This window comes from Podarcis liolepis (genome assembly GCF_965112155.1).
Source record: "Podarcis liolepis genome assembly, chromosome: 2".
Classification (NCBI taxonomy): domain Eukaryota; kingdom Metazoa; phylum Chordata; class Lepidosauria; order Squamata; family Lacertidae; genus Podarcis; species Podarcis liolepis.
In genome coordinates this window covers 23,884,720-23,905,875 of record NC_139555.1, presented here as the reverse complement: position 1 = coordinate 23,905,875, position 21,156 = coordinate 23,884,720, and the positions used below count along the sequence as shown (strand labels likewise).

The window sequence follows — 21,156 nt, the reverse complement described above, 5'->3', positions numbered from 1 at the left end:
ATACAAACTGACCATTCAAGAAATTTTACTGCAAATAGAAAATAATCTTACTGGTGTCTTTGAGGTAAAGTTGTTCTCTTCTGGCAGATGAAGTGGACTCATAGAACGGGACTTTAGGGCTCGCTTCCCATTATATGTATATTGTTCCCTATTGTAGGCGGGGGGGGGGGGATACAAAACCAATTAGAGCTTACTGAAGGCTATTGTTTATTTATTTCATTTGTATATCACTTCCCATGAGGCATCCCAAAGCAATTTACAAAAAAACCATTTGTTTATTTTTATTTCTATCATGCCTTTCCATCACAAGGGTACTAAAAGGCCATAAGAAATTAAAACAAAACATAAAATATGTTGCATTATAGAAGATAAAGCCATTAAACAAAGGGGGTGGAGCAGCTGCAGCCATTTGAACATCCAGGGATATTATATTCCTACATTACGTTATACTTGGTAATTCCATAGTGACCAATGAAACATTTGCAAGCTTCTTTACATAATATTTCATGTCTTAGCTAATACTATTTCATTCCAATTAACCTTAAACTATTTGTTAACTGCCTTGATCCTCCCTACAAAAATAATCAAGAAGCATGCCACTGGTAGTTTAAGTGCTTTTTTAATATAAATTTTATTTAAGATTCAACAATAACAATAAATCAACAATAACTAAAACATCAATTCATTACAGTTGGCCATCTTTAACAATAGTTAACAAACTACAAAACATCACTTCAAATTAGTCAACTTTTCATGTTTAACTTTATCTCTTTCTTAGCAGATCAGAAAGGAGACCAAAAGAAGAAAGTGAAAAGAGAAAAAGAACCAAAGGAGGAGGAAAGGGACAGAAGGGGGGGGGGAGAGAAGAAAAGAAAAAGGAAAAGGAAAAGGAAAAGAAGGAAATTAATAAAGAATTGGAAAAAGTATAAACACATTTAACTTCCGATTAGACTCATTGTATTATTAGTTCTATTGTTCTTTTACACACAGTTCCAAATTACTGTATTACTTTGTTTTTATCAGATACCAAAGGCATTATGTTTCTTATTTTACAAGAATCATTCTAGTTCTGCTAGGAGATGTTTATTACTACAATTGTTTCCCAGGTATTCTTTAAAGATTTTCCATTCTTTCTGTACTTTCGGTTTTCGATATCCTCTGACTCTCCCTGTCATCATGGCCAACTGCAGATATCTATCATTTGAACCTGCCACTCATTTATCGTAGGTGTTTTATCACTTTTCCAGTTTCTTGCAATTAAGATCCTGGCTGCTAGTTGTGTACATAAAAAGTAGTCTAACATCTTTTTTGATTTCTGATGACATTAAGTCTAGAAGGAAGGTTTCAGGTTTTTTCTTAAATGAGAACTTAAATAACTTTTTAAATTCATTATAGATGTTATTCCCAAATTCCTTAATGGTTGTGCATTCCCACCACATATGCATTAAGTTGAAGTCCTTTCTTGTTATTTCGTTTCTGAAAGCTGTGATCCAAGCATCCTTCCAGACCTTGACAGATATACAGGCTCTGACCAAGAGGCTGATCCAGAAAGTCATGGTGGCTTTCTGGCATGGACAAACAACCTCCTGGTGGAAGCTATTCAGCGGTGGAAACAGCACCAAGAAGAAATAAGATGAAACTCAGCAAAGAGGATCCATTTGCAACATTAGATACAAGCCTTCCCCTTGCGGAAGAAGAATATGTTACATCTACTCAACAACCAAAGCTATCCCCCTCCCTTTTTTCAAAGCTATTTTTGTCTTTGTCTTTGTATCAGAAAGGCACCCAGCCAATTTGGTTGCCAATAAATATTACTGCAGATATTTCTGAGATCATGATCTTTCCAACGGGTGGCTCTTGTCCAGGTTTGTTAATTGTCTTACTTTAAATGTTGTGAGGAGGGTCCTGCGCCCTTTTATAATGTGGGTTTTTGGGGGGAGTGGGGGTTATTGGGTTGTTGTTTTTATTTTGATGATGTACTTTGTGGTTTTATATTTTATTCTGTGAACCGCCCTGAGACCTCCAGGTATAGGATGGTAACAATAATAATACTGTAATAATAATAATACTGTAATAATAATGTAACAGTTTAGCAACCTCAATAATTTATGTGTAACTTAGATAAGTTACACTTAGATAAGTTAGGGACGCGGGTGGCGTTGTGGTCTAAACCACTGAGCCTTGAGCTTGCCAATCAAAAGGTTGGTGGTTCAAATCCCTGCGATGGGGAGAACTCCTGTTGCTCAGTCCCAGCTCCTGCCAACCTAGCAGTTCGAAACACGCCAACAGTGCAAGTAGATTAATAGGTACCACTCCGGCAGGAAGGTAAACGGCGTTTCCGTGCGCTGCTCTGGTTTCAGTGTTCCATTGCGCCAGAAGCGGTTTAGTCATGCTGGCCACATGACCTGGAAAAACTGTCTGTGGACAAATGCCGGCTCCCTCGGCCTATAAAGCGAGATGAGTGCCATAACCCCAGAGTCGTTTGTGACTGGATTTAACTGTCATGGGTCCCTTTACCTTTACCTTTACCATAGATAAGCGTTTTCTTTAAACGTGTGTATCACTCTTCTCCCCATCTGTGGCAATATACATAAATGGCTAATGTTTCATGGGAAGTTGTCCTATGGCAATACTTATTGGAAACAGTGGAAAAATGGTTTTCTGACAAATGACCTGTGACCAATTTGTTACGTGTGAAAATTCACTGATGAATGATTTCATAAATAAATGCCTCCCAAGCAAGACCTTGTACCTGTTACATTTTACTATGCATTCACAAGTTACAGGCCAGCATCAAGTCCATGTGGCAAGTTGTAATGCCCATGGAAAATTATACTTAGCTGTGACGACACCCTAATGCTTTGCTTCTTTTTGAATCAACATTTATCATTTGCATGGAAGAGAAACGTCACAGAAGGTACCCTGTTTAAAAATAGGATTTCATAATAATGAACATCAAATTTCATCAGCTGGCTCCTGAATTTTCCTTTCAATATCCCAGCCTCCAATTCAAGAATAACCACATTGTCAATTGACACCAGTGTTTTAGTAGCTGTTACTACTTTTGCACTATCTGCCGGGATAATATTTCTCACAGTGACATTCCTGCCTGTGATGGGGGTTTGAATTTTGTGTTCAAGACTGCTTTGAACATCTTACAGGGTATACTGTTCCCTGAGGCAAGGCAAGATACCTTCAGCTCCTCAGGTGATTTTTCTTGTATCTCTAGATCAGGGTAGAGAACCTCTCTTGGCACATTAGACTTCTCTATTTGACCCATGAGGCTGTCACCCACTCTGCACTTCATGTCAGACAGGTAAGGACAGGATTTGGCCAATGTTTTTTTGTGCAGCTACCAAAATGCCTGACCACCTTATGAACCATGCAGGGAGCTCTCAGGCACGCTGAATCTTGGAGCTAAACAGAAAGAGGGGTTCTCTTCCCTTCCCAAGCTTGCTGTGATCATAAATGATGAACAGAGTTTAGAACTGCCATATCTGATACACTATATAGCAGGCTTTTCATTTCAGAAGAAAACCTAGGAAGCAAACTTCCTATTTGGTTGAATAATGGATGAATACAAAAACAAAAATCCTGTTTAATATTTCATTAATGTTTAAATTTTTAAACATTCTATTTTCTCCTAATTGTTAAACAAATTATTAAAACATGCTAGAAATGTACATAACATCTTGTTATATTTCATCCATAAACTGTACTGCTACAAAAAAAGGGGGCTAGCTATAAGAACCACTTTTTAATGCTAATCAATTAGACTTCCCATGCAGATTTTATTCCGCTGAGATGGGTGCATATTAGCTAGGATTTTGCTCCATTTCATGTTGGAAGTTTATTGCTTGGTCAAGCGATCCTAAAGTGGTCATGGGGATATTTTTTGATGAAGAACCCTATCTAATCCCTGGTGGCTCACTCCTGCTAGCCAGAAAGTGGGAGTGGCTGGTTTATAACATAGGCCATTAAGCAATGTTCCATTAACTGTGACATCGTGTCATTCAATCCAGGGCACTGTGGGGGACTATGGTTGGCTGGCTAGCTACAGTGGTACCTCTGGATGTGAACGGGATCCGTTCTGGAGCCCCATTCGCATCCTGAAGCGAACGCAACCCGCATCTGCGCGTGCCACGATTTGCCGCTTCCGCGCATGATGTCATTTTGAGCGTCTGCACATGCGGCAAAACCTGGGAGTAACGTGTTCCATTACGTCCGGGTCGCCGCGGAGTGCAAGCCGAAAACGCTCAACCCGAAGCTACTTCAACCCGAGGTATGACAGTACATCACTTAAAGTGGAATAAAAATCTTAAGAAAGAAAGAAAGAAAAGTTGTAAAAACAAAACAAAAAAGGCCATACCTGCCTTTACTGCTTAAATCACCCTACTTCCCCATTTCTTAAAAAAAATCCCATCATCCCTAGCTAGCAAGACCAGTAGTCAGGAACAATGAGGCTTGTAGTCCAAAAACAGCTGGAGACCAAAGCTTGGGAAAACCTGTCCTAGAGCGTCACTGTCAGTATGTGTAGGCAATAAAAAGCTAGATGGGCCAATGATCTGACTTGTTTACAAGGCAGGCTTTCTGTATTTCTATGTTCAGATTCCCCAGGGATGGGGAACCTATGACACTCCAGTGTGTCTCTAACTCCCATCAGCCTCTGCCAGCATGGTCAATAGGGCTGATGGGAGCTGAAGTCCTATTAATCCAGAAGGCAATCCATTTCCCATTCCTGGTACAGACCTATGTAAATAAATGCAATAAAGACCTTTAAAAAGAAGGAGAAGTTTTTCTACTAAACTCTACCCATCCAACCATTTCTGAAGCAAAACGATTGTTTCTCCTCTGATCAATAATGTTTGGTGCTTCCGAGTCCTTAACTTGTAAGAAAAGCTTTTCAGGAAATAAACTAATTCAGTTGGAAACAGAGTAGCTACCAAGATAACATACTTGCAGAGACCACCCTACCAAAATTGGCTAGCAAAAAAATAAGGAACCTCTTTTAGTCTATTCTACAGACCAAGATCGCCACCTGCTGACAATTTCAGAAATTTACACCAAGAAACCAGCAATAGCCATCCCAAAAATAATTTGTACTTTTTACTGCTTCAGTTGTGGGTCAATTTCTAGAGCATAATGAGAAAACAATTCAAGTCGTTGTGCTATTTTTTTTTAAAAAAACTGCTGCCTGTGTATGTAGCTATTCCTTCCTTCTTGCATATTTCAGAAGTCCTGTATCATCTTGCTGAATTGTATATATTAGTAACCAAAATAATGGTTCACCCAATCTCGTAAACAGTTTGACAGTCTTGCAATGTGAGATGATTTTTGTAATAGCTAAATATGTTTCGTCCTGCCAAATATGCCAACTAGGACACTGGTATAATGTATGTATTGGTGGATTTTACAGCTTCCCAACCCACCTGACTGGGTGGGGGTAGATGATTAGCAGCTAGAATGCAGTGATGCCAAACTGCTAGCTAGAAAAAGAGTTTTGCGTGGCTATTGGGAGAATCAATTCCACTTAAAGAAAGGGATTATTTTTCTGAGTGCCTGTCCATTCCCATGCTGACCCCACCCCCTCCAAATATGTTTCTTTAGAAACATATAACGTATTTTTTGCCCCATAGGACGCACTTTTCCCCCTCCAAAAATGAAGGGGAAATGTGTGTGCGTCCTATGGGGCGAATGCAGGCTTTCGCTGAAGCCTGGAGAGCGAGAGGCATCGGTGCGCACCGACCCCTCTCACTCTCCAGGCTTCAGGAAGCTATCTGCAAGCCTTGCGAGCCCGGCAGGAGTTCCTGCGGGCTCACAAGGCTTGCGGGCAGCAGCCTGCAGCCCGAAGCACGGGGTGCCCCCCGGAGGGCGGCCCCTGCTTCGGGCGGGTGTCCGCAAGCCTAGCGCACCCGTCCTATGGTGTGTCCTATGGGCCGGTGCGCCCTATAGGGTGAAAAATATGGTACGTAAGTCCTCAATATTCACTTTGTTCAAGGCTGCTGTTCCTATAAAGATTGCCACTGAAACTTGCTACTGATCAGGGTAGTTGAAAGCATGAAACTATAAATATTATTCATTATCAATAGCACTGCCTTTGGGCAGCCCAATTCATACCAAAGGAAGGCACTCTGACTCTGAAATGGGAATCTCTCCTAGTGTATGAAGGAAACAGCATTTCCAGGGAAAGCTCTGACTAAAAAATCAATAAAATTAAAATCAAGAAAGAGGATAGCTGTTAAGGACCCTAGAGAAGTCCTCTACTACCTCTCATTCCTCCCCCTGCTCGCCTTCCTAAAAAGGTTAAGTTGGACATTTTTAAAAGTTCAAGAGACTAGATGGGCTGTTCTGTTGGAAAAGTTTGATGTATTTATGAAGCATTCATGATTTCTCTAATACATCCTCAAGAAAAGGGTGCTACGGATTCTACATCGTTAATAATAAAAAGCAGCCTTGAACACAAACAGCATAATGTAAAATGTTGTTAGAAATGCTTCACAAATAAGGTTTTAATCAAAGATTTTTTAGTAACAATGATCAAACACATATTGAAGGGGGGGACAGCTTTTAAGATTAAAGTGATTTTTCAAAGTACAAGGAGCTATAAAATTTGAGGCAGCATTAGACTTCAGCTCCAAGTTTCAATAAATTACTCACCATAAAAAGCACATGTGTGAAATATTACAAATAAAAAACACTCGTCTTTTGTTGAGGGGGGTATATTTACTCATGATGAATCAGGTCATGACCAGTAAACACTGACTTCAGCTACCTACCCAAACTGCTTGCCCTAAGTCAAAGTTACACTTTTTTTAAAAAAAAATTGTTTACCCATAATCTCCACAGGAGAAAATCAGGGTAAGAAAAATGCCCTTCTAAACAAAGTAATCAAAACATTTTGTTCCAACAAAACAAACTGGAATTACATTCAAACAAGTACTACATTTGCCACGCTAGAACGTTCACTGCACAAATCTACAGTTCTTTTTGCAAAGAAAGTCAAACTCTTATCCAAGGACTGCGTCCAGGTTATAGATATGGATCTAGAAATAGAGAAATGCGGTTAAAAACTATTTGGCTCTACTGTCTAATTTATATTTGCATTTCCTGTAGCAGTCAGCCAAATAGTTTGTTCACACAATGCTTCTTAGTTACCTTACTCTTAATGTTAAGAGTAACCAATATATGTTTCCAGGACTGTAGGGTCTTACTGAGGGAAGGTGCTACATACCTCATTTTAAAATGCAGTCCAGCACAGATTTCTTTCAGTTCTCTGAAAAATTCAGCTGCAAAGAAAACTCTGGGCTGGGTTATATCTAACAGCAAACCATGGTTCAGAGCTACAGCAATGAGTTTATGTTCACATCATATTCCCAACTAGCTACTTCCTCTTTTGCAGAAGTCAGAATTTGCTATTATATCCAAATTGGCAAATACAGTGGTACCTCGGGTTAAGTACTTAATTCATTCCGGAGGTCCGTTTTTAACCTGAAACTGTTCTTAACCTGAAGCACCACTTTAGCTAATGGGGCCTCCTGCTGCTGCCGCACCGCTGGACCCCAATTTCTGTTCTTATCCTGAAGCAAAGTTCTTAACCTGAAGCACTATTTCTGGGTTAGCGGAGTGTGTAATCTGAAGCGTATGTAACCTGAAGCGTATGTAACCCGAGGTACCACTGTAATTATTTGCACTTGCCTTTCAAAACAGGGTTACAAACCAGCTTCAGCTTCTGATTTTAAGCATACTGTACATCAGTTTGTCAGTTCAGATACAATGTCAAACTATGCTTAATCAAAGGGAAATCTTTTGTCACACAGTAGTACTCGGTAAAGGTAAAGGACCCCTGGATGGTTAAGTCCAGTCAAAGGTGACTATGGGCTGCAGCGCTCATCTTTCTTCAGGCTATGGGAGCCAGCGTTTTCCACAGACAACTTTCCAGGTCATGTGGCCAGCATAACTAAACTGCTACTGGTGCACAGAGGACCGTGATGAGTGTCAGAGCACACGGAAACGCCGTTTACCTTCCTGCTGCAGCGGTACCTATTTATCTACTTGCATTGATATGCTTTTGAACTGCTAGGTTGGCAGGAGCTGGGAAAGAGCAATGGGAGCTCAGCCCGTTGTGGGGATTCGAACCACCAACCTTCTGATCAGCAAGCCCAAAAGGCTCAGTGGTTTAGACCACAGCGCCACCCACGTCCCGTTTACAGTAGTACTAAAGCATTATTTAGCATTATACCTGAACTATGGTCTCCAATTCAAATAAGGTGCATAGACAGAAAGCATAACAGAAGTTAATTTCTAAAGCAAGTTGTGCAGCCGAGTTTACAGGCACCAGCTAAGTTAAAAGCAAAAACTATTATTCTGTTGCACAGCGAATTCCAACATCAAAAGATCCTTAACAGCTATCTTTTTGCAGGATCTCAAATTCATTTACAACAAGTAACAATTATCTGTAATTACTGTATACCCCACACTTCCTCCTGTAGAGCCCACAGAAGCTAACAAAAAATAGAAAAATACACTCAGCCCTAAAAAAAAACAACACAGCAACAATAGAAAACAATGCAGCAAGCAATAGGAGTTGGATTACTAATCTCTGCTCCAGCTATAAATCCAAAAGCTAAACATGCAAACATGTCTAAGGCTTAAATTAAGACTCAAAACTAATCTACAAAATAAGTACCGTAACTGGTGAAACCATTCCACTCATTATTGCATGGTGGGTCGTCTTTGTTTCTGGGGCCCATTGGCACATTTGCAAACCAGAAAACTGCCATGGGTATGACACACACTGCCACTGTGCATACAGCAAATTATTATTTCTTTGAAGCCTAATTTCAGTGGGAGGAGGGGACACTGTGGGCGCCAGGGAAGACCTTCACAGAAACATGTGTACACTCAAGTGCCATATTGTCAACCAAAGACATTGGTCGCATTAAAGAAGAAAAATAAATAATAAAATCAGGGTGATATGACAGGCCAAAGGCTTTCTAAATGTATATTAAAAAGTATTTTAAGAATTGGGAGAAAGGGGGTGCTAAGGCAGACCTCTCTAGGAATAGGTTTACAAATATTGGGGTAGCCATTGAGAATCATAAAGAGCTTTACAAAATTAGAATAAGCAAATGAGGGCAGAAAAAGAAAACAGTGGTGCCTCGCAAGACGAAAAGAATCCGTTCCGCGAGTCTCTTCGTCTTGCGGTTTTTTCGTCTTGCGAAGCAAGCCTATTAGCGGCTTAGCGGATTAGCGCTATTAGCGGCTTAGCGGATCAGCTGATAAGCAGCTTAGCGGATCAGCTGTTAAGCGGCTTAGCAGCTTAGGATCAGCTGATAAGCGACTTAGCGGCTTAGGATCAGCTGATAAGCGACTTAGCGGCTTGGAAAAAAGGGGGGGAGGAAAAAAAACCCGCAGGAACTCGCAAGACATTTTCGTCTTGCGAAGCAAGCCCATAGGAAATTCGTTTTGCGAAGCACCTCCAAAACGGAAAACCCTTTTGTCTAGCGGGTTTTCCATCTTGCGAGGCATTCGTCTTGCGGGGCACCACTGTACCGTGTTTTTGCATGCCCACTAGATCATTAAAAGCCCCAATGAGGCAGACAGGAACCTCATTCTTATCATGCATGCTGCTGAAATCATAAGCACTTCGCTCGTCCCTCACCACCACTGCCACGCCACTGGGGAACAAAGCCATGGTCTGGCTTAATGTTACGTGCAGACCCTGCCTCATGATTTCTTTCTCTCCAAATGAACCACAAGCAGCAATCCAAAAACAAATCTTGGGTTACCGCAGTAAGCCAAGGAATAAACCACAAGTCCAGGTTCAGATATAACACAAAGACAGACCATGGCTTAGTTTATCAGCAGGTGTGAGGAAGGAGTGGTATCAGCAGCATGCACATTCACATTAAACCAGTTTATTTCAACTATAATTTAATGTGATGTGCAAGCCAGGCTTTTTATGGCCCTTCTCTGCTATTTACACTATAAGCACAATTTCTTGGCATGAGTGCCAAGGTGATGTTTTAACATGCTTCAAAGGCGTCTCTTTTCAGTGTTACTCGTTTTGGATATATTTATGTAGATAAGCAAAGCACTTCATACCTGTGTCCAAGGGGTGAGGTTACTAGAGTAGACTCCTCTCTAAAAGATACCTTCCAGGATTCATCCATTTTAGAATCACTTTGCCCCAGCTCTCCCATGACCCAATCAGGTAAACCTTCTGGGCTGCTGCTCCACACTCTTGCTGAATTTGGTTCATCAAAGTAGATAGACTACATTTAAAAAAATAAAAAATAAAAACGCTTTTAAGTTTCCAGGAACATCTCCTAACTAAGAGTTTCCAGGACCTAGGCAACAGAAGTGATGTATTATCACCAAAATACTTCTACACGTATTCAGGCAAGCGATAACCTTTCAGAAACCTGACTTTCAGTTCTAACTTATCCTTGACTGTGTTTAACACAATTTATCAGCTTCTTGGCTATCTTTGCCATTTGATTAGTATCATTTTTAAAAATCAAAAATTTATGTCAGACTCAGCTGGAGTAACCTTTTCATATTTATTTTGAAGGTCAACTCTGTATTAAACTTCTCACTTGGTTTCACAGACTCTTACCACGCTGCATTATCTCCTATATACATATTGAGGAGCCAGAAATATAAAACCTTCATAAATGGTAACGCATTTTGCTATCATCAAACATCAACACTGTCCAGCAACTTAGACCAACTACCCCATACATCTGTGTCCCAGTGACACACCCGAGTACTTGTGCCTTAGCTTATGTCAGAATAGATTCTCAAATTGCTCAAGTTGTAAAGCACTTTGAGGAGTTCCATAGTTCAGGTAGGCAAACAAATTGAAACTGGACCCCATTTAAAGTGCTGGAACCAGTGTACAAAGCCCTGGATGGCATGAGGCCCAAGTATCTAATGCTTTGAGATCAGGAGGCACATCCCTACCTGCGTTTCCAAAAACAGATATGGCCTGCAGTGTGATAACGTAAGGCAGTCCGAACAACAGTATCCATATGTAGTTTTTTAAAAACCTCTTAATTGTATTTTATTATGCTGTAAACTACCCTAGGCTTCTTTGAGAATGGCAGTTTAGCACAGTAAAAGCAACAATAGCAAAAATAAAAGGCATTTAAAAAAAAAACTTATCCCATTTTGTCCTGTTTGCAACCCCAAAAGGATCTCTGTGTGCATTGCCATAAATACAGTGGTACCTCGGGTTAAGTACTTAATTCGTTCCAGAGGTCCGTACTTAACCTGAAACTGTTCTTAACCTGAAGCACCACTTTAGCTAATGGGGCCTCCCGCTGCTGCCGCGCCGCCGGAGCACGATTTCTGTTCTCATCCTGAAGCAAAGTTCTTAACCTGAAGCACTATTTCTGGGTTAGCGGACTTACCACTGTACAAAATAGGTACGTTAACTTGCTGACTATGGGTGAAATCCATTTAGTGTTCTTAGCACAGCTGCACTGGAGGGAGGCATCCATGGGAAGAAGCCATTTTTGCTGATTCTCCATCCCCTGGCACTCCCAAAATATTGCCCTAGAGAGGATCCCCTAGGACAGGGCAAGGGGGAATGTGCCAAAAACACCATGCCGCCTCTTGTGAGAGTGATGCCTCCTGCTGGATCAAAAGCCCTCAGGCTCATGCAATGACAACAAATATCCTTTCATAGTAATGCACTTCATATTTACCATGTACGAAGGAAGAGTTTTCAGTGTTCCTGTTTCTGGTTTCTGGGTAAAGGGGCCCTCCAGCACTCCTCTCTTCAACATATGCAGAAGCAGCTTTCCATACAAGTTCCGGTTCTTCCTACCAACAGTACCTGCGCCCGCACCTGAAGGCTCACAAAGCTTTTTGATCCAAAGGGCACATCTCTGACGTTCTGAGAAGGGTGGGGGTGGAATGAATCAAGTGTAAGAAGCTGAAATTACAGCGGTCTAAACATTTACCTTTTCTATCAATAAATAAATTTATGCCGAGCTGAAAATGTTTTATTGTAAAATATAAACTTCAAAAGAAATCTTGTGTTTCCGAAGTTAGTAATAGTGCACAAACTGTTACACTTATACAGACTAATTAACACAAGGAAGCACTCAGATACTGGTAGTTTGACCCTTAACGCATGTATTTGCATGTAAAAGCTACTTATAAATTTGAAGGAAGTACAGGCTATGAGCTTTATTCAAGCATCATTCAGCTGATGGTAAGGCTTGCATAAGTGCAACAAGAAGTAATTTTTAGGAATACCCTTTCCCTGCAGCGCAAAGACACATTATAAATCTGTTCCAAGGTGTTAGGGGATACACGAAAGCAGATTTAGTGAATGAATGCAATAAAAAATAAAAAATTGCTGGCAGTATTACTGTCAGCTGAGCAATACCACAGAATACACCTCTATAGATTTAAAGTTTGCCACATGGGACGTTTTTTATATACGTTAGAGAAAAAACTTCTAATGTGTTCAGTGTAATGTGTGAATCATCTGTATATTTTGTGTATTACAAGTTTGAATATACACCTTTATAATTTTTATACACTAAATCATACATATTTTATGTATAGATTTTCTCATACTGTATATGAAACGGATCTAAATCTTTGGATCAGAGTGTGGTATAATCACACAACAGCCTTAGCAAGATTTTTTTTCTAAGCATACCCCTTCAAATTCTTGTGATGTTGTACACATTTCATGGCTGTGTTGGGAGACAATAAATGAAAGCATTTTAAGAACAAGGTATTAAATTTAGTGATAAAATACATATTCCCTCTACAGAATTAAGGCCAAAATGTCATGTGTGTTCTTCAGGAAGTGAAACAATTTTCTATCCTCTTTATGAAAAACCACATCCTGTTGCTAATGTACTGAGCCTACTTGTGAAAATATTTTAACTAGAAGAGTAAATTTAGCAACCTCTCATGGCATTACATTGGTTGTTTTTCTGTAACAAGATGTACTACTAGTAGGATTAAAAAACTGATCAAAAATATTTATCAAGCACTTACACTTTGTAGATTACATCCATTTTCTGTCTGTAATCTCTAAATTTATAAAAATACTGTTTTCATTTATTAATAGCAATGATATTAGTTAACTGCTATAGTGTTTATTTGTTTTTAAGTAAGATCAGGAAGAGAAGCTTCTAAAAATCATTTGTAATTTTATAAAATGGTATAATCCTCAACAAATCCTTTTAAAAAAAAAATCATTATCTCTATGTGATTAATCATAAAATAACCAGAATTCTTTATATAAAAGTATATTTACATCATTAAGAAGGATGAGCCTGAATAATCAGTATTAACAGAAATGCTTAAAAGATAAACAATGAAAACAAATGTTATGATTATGCACGTTTGTAGCACTTTTCAGTATTTAATTTGGTAAAGCATTTATTCCATCATTTCCTCTTCCTTCACTAAACTGACACTAGACACCCATCACCTGCGCTCTATACACAGCGCAAGTGCCAGGGAGACTGTATCCCTTTTCTTGGAACAACAATAACTGTTCACATCATCAAATCCTAACTTACCATATTTTATATATTTTACTAATCCCTCAATCCAATTTTATACCCAGCAAAGAATATTGCACTAGGCTTCTTCCCTATGGGTTGCATTCAACACTGTGCAAACAGTTCTACTTGCGAAACAGAACTCTCCCTTCTGCTCATCTGCCCATCCAGCCCCCAAATCTGCCCCATTTTGAGGGTGGGGTGGGCTGCAGGGGAGAAAAGGGGTAAAGTTCTGCTCAGGAAGCCTATGCCCTTTTAAAATGTGAGTTGTGGGCGGCGGCTATTGGGTTGTGCTTTTTAATTTTGATTATGTATTTTGTGGTTTCATATTTTGATTTTATTGTGTGAACCGCACCAAGACCTCCAGGTATAGGGCAGTATATCAATTCAATCAATCAGCCAGCAAGCCTGCTGTGCAAGTGGAGCAGAAGAGTTTGATACAATCCTATGCTCCAGGGCTACTGGAATTGGGCAGCCATCAGCACTGTGACCCTGCACTTGAAAGCCCTTCAAAAGCAAGTGACAGGACTGGAATCCTGGACTCTTCCATTGCATGAAGCCTCCACAATGAATTGAACGTCCCCATCACTATGCCCATGTCTCCGAGATCTGGGTATTTTGTGTATAAGGGAGGTAGTTCAGTATCAGCAGCATATATGATTTTTGTTACTTTTGCTCAAGAAGCACAAAGTTGTTAGAATAGTCCTAGCTGCCTAGACATAAAGCATGCTACACACAGCAATCCAACTGTAAGCAATGCTTTGATATGATAAATTACTCAGACAAAAATTCATTCCTCCCTCCCCACCATAATATTTACAACATACCATGAGTCCATAAGATAAATTAGGACTCAGTTTATTTAACTGGTCAATTACATGGTGTTGAGCATATAGCAAAGCCAAGATTAAAGAGCATATATGTTTATCTTATTTGGTTTAAGTGTGCTACTGTAAAATGGAAAAATAAAATATTACGGATAGCGTTTCATTCCAATGTTTACCTGATTTGTGAGGCAGTTTCAAAACATAAGGCTTCATATCCACAACATAATGATCAAATTCTGAATCCAGTTTCTCCCAAGTTTCTTCTTCACCACTCATTCTGCTCATTCAACAATCGGAATATAGATGCGTTTAAAAGGATAACTGGAAACACAATGCAAAAAACACAATGCAATCTTTTATTTTAAATAATATTTTATTTATACACAGCAAAGTTCAACAAACAGGTCTCCCAGCCTGGGCTGGGCAGATGTTAAAGAGCAATGTAGGAAGTAGTAGTGTGTCAACAGAACTTGACATCTAAAACAGATGGAAGTGAGATACTACCTGCCTCATACTCTTCTCAAAATGGCCCTCCCAAAAGAAGAACCTGCTGACAGGGATATATATCATGTCCATCATCTGGATCAGAGTTTCCCAAACTTGAGTCTCCAGCTGTTGTTGGACTACAACTCCCATCATCCCTAGCTAGCAGGGATCTGGATTGAAAACCAGTAACAGTGGCGGCGTACACAAAACATATTTAAAGCACATTTCCCCCCCCCCACACACACACACCCCAAGAACCCTGAGAAATGTAGTTTAATAAGGGTGCTGGAAATTGTAGCTATGTGAGAGAGAAGTTACAGTCAGATAAACTGAGATATGAAAGCTAGGAGGTAAATGGCACTTTAAACCTAGGTTATGGCCATTTTTTTTAATATAACAAAGCTGAAAATGAATGAACTGCAGCTACAATATTATATATATATATATATATATATATATATATATATATATATATCCAGTAGCACCTTAGAGACCAACTAAGTTTGTACTTAGTATGAACTTTTGTGTGCATGCACACTTCTTCAGATACCCAACACGGCTACCTACCTGAATCTAAAATATTATGTTCTTTCTTCACATGACCAATCCTTTTCCTGCCCAACCCCTTAATATTCTTAAGTGGGTCTTTTCTCCAGTCTTCAGAGAGTAGCTGGAAGTAGGGAGGCAGAAAAAGGTCCTCCTTTCCTTCCATGCTGCAGTTTTAATCTGAAATCTTAGGCGCAGTACTGTGCCCAGACCTCAGAAACTGCTCACGCTAATGAAATTCCCTGTTGCAAAATGCACCCAGAACACTGGCTACAGTTACCAGGCTTCTTGGGTTTAAATAGAATTTGGAGAAGACAAACAGTAATACTACCGAAAAAACTATCAGAATTATATGTGGAGTTTGTGCAGCATTTGTTAAGTATAAGATAAACATTGCTTTGCCAAGTTAGAAGCTGCAGTCATGTACTTGAAAGCATGCCTCCACTGGTTAAAATTGAATTAATATGTATCATAGGCAAGAGACACAAGAAAAACACTTCCTTGACATCATGTACATTGTTACTCTTTTGAGTTTACTTGCTTAGCTAAATTGCTTTTCAGCACAGGTCAACACAGATATTTATCCTCAAAAAAACTTCACTACTATCATTATTATATCTTTTTATATTCCACCTTTTTCCCTGACAGAGACTTAAGGCGGCTTACAGCTAAAACAGAAACAGCTAAAAACATATTTTTTAAAGCAATAATTAAAAAACAATTAAACACTAGTAGAACACACACACACACACACACACACACACACTGCTTTTTTCTAAAAGATGTTTAGGGGTACTCTCGTTTTGACTCAAGAAAATCACCATTTTATAGTTCAAATCGGGGGAAATAAATACAGTAAATGGACAAAGGTACAAAGATTCACAAAATATTTAGTGGTATGCATACCCCTGCGTCCCCCCAGAAAAAAACCACTGTATATACGAGATCACATACAGATCATCACAAATAAAAACACAACACCTGCCTTTCCTTAAAAGCATTCAGTTCCCAAAAGGCTGTTAGAACAAGCACATCTTCACTTGCCAGAGAAGGACAAGTCTAACTTCTCTAGGAAGGGAGTTCCAAAGTCTGGGAGCAGACACTGAGAAGGCCCTGTCCCACAAGTATGCCTGTGAGGGTGGTGGGAGCATGGGAAGGGCCTCCCTTGAAGATCTCACAGCCCTGGCAGGTTTATATGAGGGACTACAGTATTTCTGATATCCTTGACCTAAGCCGAATAAGATTTTATGGATCCTAACCAGCATTTTAAATTGTGCCCACAAGCAGACCAGTCGCCACTGGAGTTGCATGCTTCCTATAACCAACCCAGGTAAACAATCTGGCTACAGCTTTTTGACCCAATTGAGTGTTCTGTTTAAAAACATCATTCTAATTGCATTATTTTGCCGTTTCTCTCCCACTAACAAATCATCAGGCCGGCCAGAGTAGTTTATCTCCACCCTACAAGGATGTGTATATGACATGGCCACAGCAAATCTCTCAGGCAGTAATCCTGTGCATGCTTATGCCATAGTAACGCTTACCAAAAATAGTGGGACACACACACAGGATTGCAGTGTTGATATGGGATTTTCAGTGGAAAGGCAAGGACCCTGCAAGCGCAATCCTTGGCACACCTGTGCAGAAATATGTCTGACAGTTCAATGGGACCTTGATCAGTGTACATAGGACGGCTGCCTTTTTAACCCCACCATAAACGCGTTCATTCCAAGTTCCCCCCATCCCGACCCCACCCCCAAGTTCAGTGGGGCAAAAAAACACACACCCCAATGTAAATGTGCAAAAGCCAGAGCCGGATTACCAAATAGGCAGCGTAGGCACCAGCCTAGGGCCCCCTTATGCCTTTCAGGGGCCACAATGGATCCAAATGGCTACGGTTTGTTTTTGTGCAATGAAATCAGTTTGTTGAAATTGTTGGTTGGTAAAAATGAAATAAGGGATGCAGGTGGCACTGTGTGTTAAACCACAGAGCCTAGGACTTGCCAATCAGAAGGTTGGCGGTTCGAATCCCCGCAACGGGGTGAGCTCCTGTTGCTCGGTCCCTGCTCCTGCCAACCTAGCAGTTTGAAAGCACGTCAAAGTGCAAGTAGATAAATAGGTACCGCTCCAGCGGGGAAGGTAAACAGCGTTTCTGTGCGCTACTCTGGTTCGCCAGAAGCGGCTTAAGTCATGCTGGCCACATGACCCAGAAGCTGTACGCCGGCTCCCTCGGCCAGTAAAGCGAGATGAGCACTGCAACCTCAGAGTCGGCCATGACTGGACCTAATGGTCAGGGGTACCTTTACCTTTAAAAATGAAATATAGTATTAGGAGATAATTTACGGGGGGGGGCAAGATTTCGACTGCCTAGGGGCTTAATCCGGCACTGGCCCATGCCCAGGCTTATGCATACCTACTCGGAAAATTAGCGCCTTCCAATTAAATGGGATTTATTCCCAAGCAACTGTGCAGAGGAGGGCTGCAACAAGCTCCTTAAGCCCAGAAATGACAACATAGCTCCGTTTACCTCGCGCAGTCCACGACGTCGAGGCTTTGGGCAAAGGTTCGCCCCCTGGCAGAGAAAGAGAGGGGGGTTGGCACAACCCCACTTCCCCTCCCCACACAAGGGCGAGGCTTCAAGGAGATGCCACAGAAGTGGGGCTGCGGTGGGTGCAGTGAACTGAGGGAGTGTCCTAACCCCCCCCCCACAGGCCTCACAAACCTACGCCTCCCCCCCCCCCTTATTTCAGTGGGGCTGAACGACGCGACCCCGAGAAACGGGGCTCCGAGAAGAGTCGGGGAACCGGCGCGGCTGCAAGGAGACCAGACAAAAAGCAGCCAACGGTTCAAACCAACCCCGCCCTTTCCCGCCGGGCTCCCTCAGCGAGGGGCAGGCCCGACGGGCCCGAACTACTTCCGCTTCCGGCGCAGCGAGCTTCGCCGCGTCGGCGGGGTTGCTAGGCGACGTGGCCTGCGCTTGGGAAAAGCGGCTAGGCCTCGCCGGGAGTGGCGCCGCTTGCGGGCTGGGCAGGGTAGCGTGGCAGCAGCAATGGCCGAGTTTTAAGAAAGGGAGGGGGGGGGGTGAAATTGCGTGTCCCGTTTGGAGCCCTGCCTTCTCAATGGGGTTTCGGAGGCAGTAGGCTCAGGTGACAAAGGAGAATTGACAGACTGCTGGGGAGCTGCAGGGGGCGGTGGTGGGTGCTGGACAATTATTACAGGCGGGAGAAAATAATAATAATAATAATAATAATAATAATAATAATAATAATAATAATAATAATGGTTGTTGTTGTTGTTTATATGCCGCCCATGGGCTCAGGGCACGCACCGCCCCAGGTGCCCGAGTGGCTGGCTACGCCACTGACCTGGGGGGAGGGGAGTAAATTGCTACCAGGGGGATGGCAAACATCAGTGATTCATTAAGAGAGGTTACAGAGCAGTGCCCGTTGCTCGGTCCCTGCTCCTGCCAACCTAGCAGTTCAAAAGCACATCAAATTAGATAAATAGGTACCGCTCCGGCGGGAAGGTAAACGGCGTTTCCGTGCGCTGCTCTGGTTTTCCAGAAGCGGCTTAGTCATGCTGGCCACATGACCCGGAAGCTCCCTTGGCCAATAAAGTGAGATGAGCGCCGCAACCCCAGAGTTGGCCACGACTGGACCTAACGGTCAGGGGTCCCTTTACCTTTACCTAAACAAGCTATAGCCTAGGGCCCCACTCTCGGGGGGGGGGGGCAAAAAATTTAAAGGAAAAAAACCTGGATATACTATTAATATACCATACTTCTTCTTAATTGTATTTCAGTTCAACAATTACTTTGATAAAATACATATTTTGTTATGTGCAAATGGCTTTAGATACCTATTAGCTGCATAAATTGGGACGCGGGTGGCACTGTTGTCTAAACCACAGAGCCTAGGGCTTGCCGGTCGGAAGGTCGGTGGTTTGAATCTCCACGACCCACGACAGGGTGAGCTCCCGTTTCTCGGTCCCATCTCCGGCCGAACTAGCATTTCGAAAGCACGTCAAGTGCCAGTAGATAAACAGGTACCGCTCTGGCAGGAAGGTAAACTGTGTTTCTGTGCGCTGCTCTGGTTCGCCAGAAGCAATTTAATCATGCTGGCCACATGACCCGGAAGCTGTACGCCGGCTCCCTCGACCAATAAAGCAAGATGAGCACCGCAACCCCAGAGTTGGCCACGACTGGACCTAATGGTCAGGGGTACCTTTACCTTTACCCAGGTGCATAAATTACCATATAGCATATATTCAACACAAAAAAGCGACAAAGGACAGCTGGACACATAAAAGGGGCCCCATTACCTTCAGTAGCTTAGGGCCTCATCAAACCTAAATCCAGCCCTGTGACAGAGTAATGTCCATGCTTCTCTTCCCAGGAGCTACTGCCTGGCCTTCCCTCACCCCCACCCCCATCCCTATTATTAAAATTCTGCTTGCAGTCACTTACTCTACAGTAGCCTGTATCCTGTGATGGTGATGGTGCTTTTTTAAAAAACAAGAAGACAATCACTATCTTGGGTAAAGAAGTGCCAGAAAAACATGATTGTTCTGCTGAATATTACCAAGGGCTAGAAAGGAACCTTGTGTCAGCATGTTCAGTGACAGCCTGAACACTTCCTGGCTCTTTGAGGTACTGAAAGGGAAAACTTTTGTGTTTGTGTTCTTCCATTCTCTCCACTCTCCCACCTTTCACTGCAAGTCAGAAACGTATTTACTTAGACGTCCATCCCACTCAGTTCATTTACTTATTATTATTACATTATATTTGTATCCTGCTTTTTGGCCAATAATTTGTCCTTAGAGCCACTCATAGCAAATGCAAATTGGATGAGGATGCTTAACTCAGCCTGGATCGCTGTCTCTTGGCTATTGGTCTCTGCAGCCACAGCAGGTGCTGTAACTCTCCCAACGGTTTGACTTCCGTCCCAAAGGCACACTCTATTGTATCCTGAGACAGGTGGATGCCAACCATTTCTGCTCAATACAGTTTCAGCAGTCATTGACCAGTAAAAGTTGCTAAATATCAAGTGACAACAGCTATTATTATTTATATTGTTCCATGAACGTACATGGTAAACATACTTCAGATAGGGATAGCTACCCTGTGGCCCTTCAGGTTTTGCTGAACTACAACTCCCATCAGTCCCAGCTAGCATGACCAGTGATCAGAGATTATAGGGGCTGTAGTTCAACCGCATCTGGAGGGCCAAAGTTTCCCAACACCTCTAGTAGACACGAAGGGCCAGGGAACTACTAGTTACACCTGGGCCTAATTTCCGAAGGGATCGTGTTACTGTATTTTGATAGCTTGGTTTTCAAGCACTAAAGAAGAGAACAACTTGTAAAAGGGAAGGAATTCCTGTACAGATTTGACTTGATAACCTGCCTAATTTCTATCCAAGAGTGAAAAGGCAGATGTCACTATGCTCACCATAATCCAACTACAAAAGAAAGTCGTTGTACTAAACATATGTTGCATACTGTCCCTCCAGAGGTATTGATTCTGAAAATACAATGGTTGAATATGTACAAATCCCCAATGTGATACAACTCACAATTTGAATTGTAAAAAAAGTATTCATTTAGATAGACTGTAGCTTGCTGCTTTTTTAAACCTTCCCCCCCCCCATGCTCTCTTATCTTTGCAAGTACCACAGCAGGTTGCCACAAGAAGCATAAGCACAGCTTGAGGCACTCTTTCAGTTGTCTACAAAGAAAAAGGCAGGCTTCATTCATCATAA

The 21,156-nt window shown here is 41.7% G+C and overlaps 1 protein-coding gene across 5 annotated transcripts in view; it reads right to left on the bottom strand.

Annotated features, from left to right (window-relative positions):
- Positions 1-18,313, bottom strand: part of CEP112 (centrosomal protein 112) — a 210,962-nt gene extending 192,649 nt beyond the window's left edge. For 2 of the 5 annotated variants that reach the window (XR_014522593.1, XM_083489926.1), the window contains exons 1-5: positions 17,925-18,312; positions 14,542-14,686; positions 11,712-11,902; positions 10,105-10,274; positions 52-148 (exon numbers count right to left, since the gene is read on the bottom strand). Coding sequence is in view for 4 of the 5 variants with exons in the window: in XM_083489926.1 (XP_083346052.1) it covers positions 52-148; positions 10,105-10,274; positions 11,712-11,902; positions 14,542-14,650 (567 nt within the window). In the remaining variant the exon portion in view is untranslated. Of the gene's footprint in view, positions 1-51; positions 149-10,104; positions 10,275-11,711; positions 11,903-14,541; positions 14,687-17,924 lie in introns of all 5 variants that reach the window. The other 3 variants (XM_083489925.1, XM_083489924.1, XM_083489927.1) reach the window with 3 other exon arrangements.
- Positions 18,314-21,156: the final 2,843 nt, after the last annotated feature.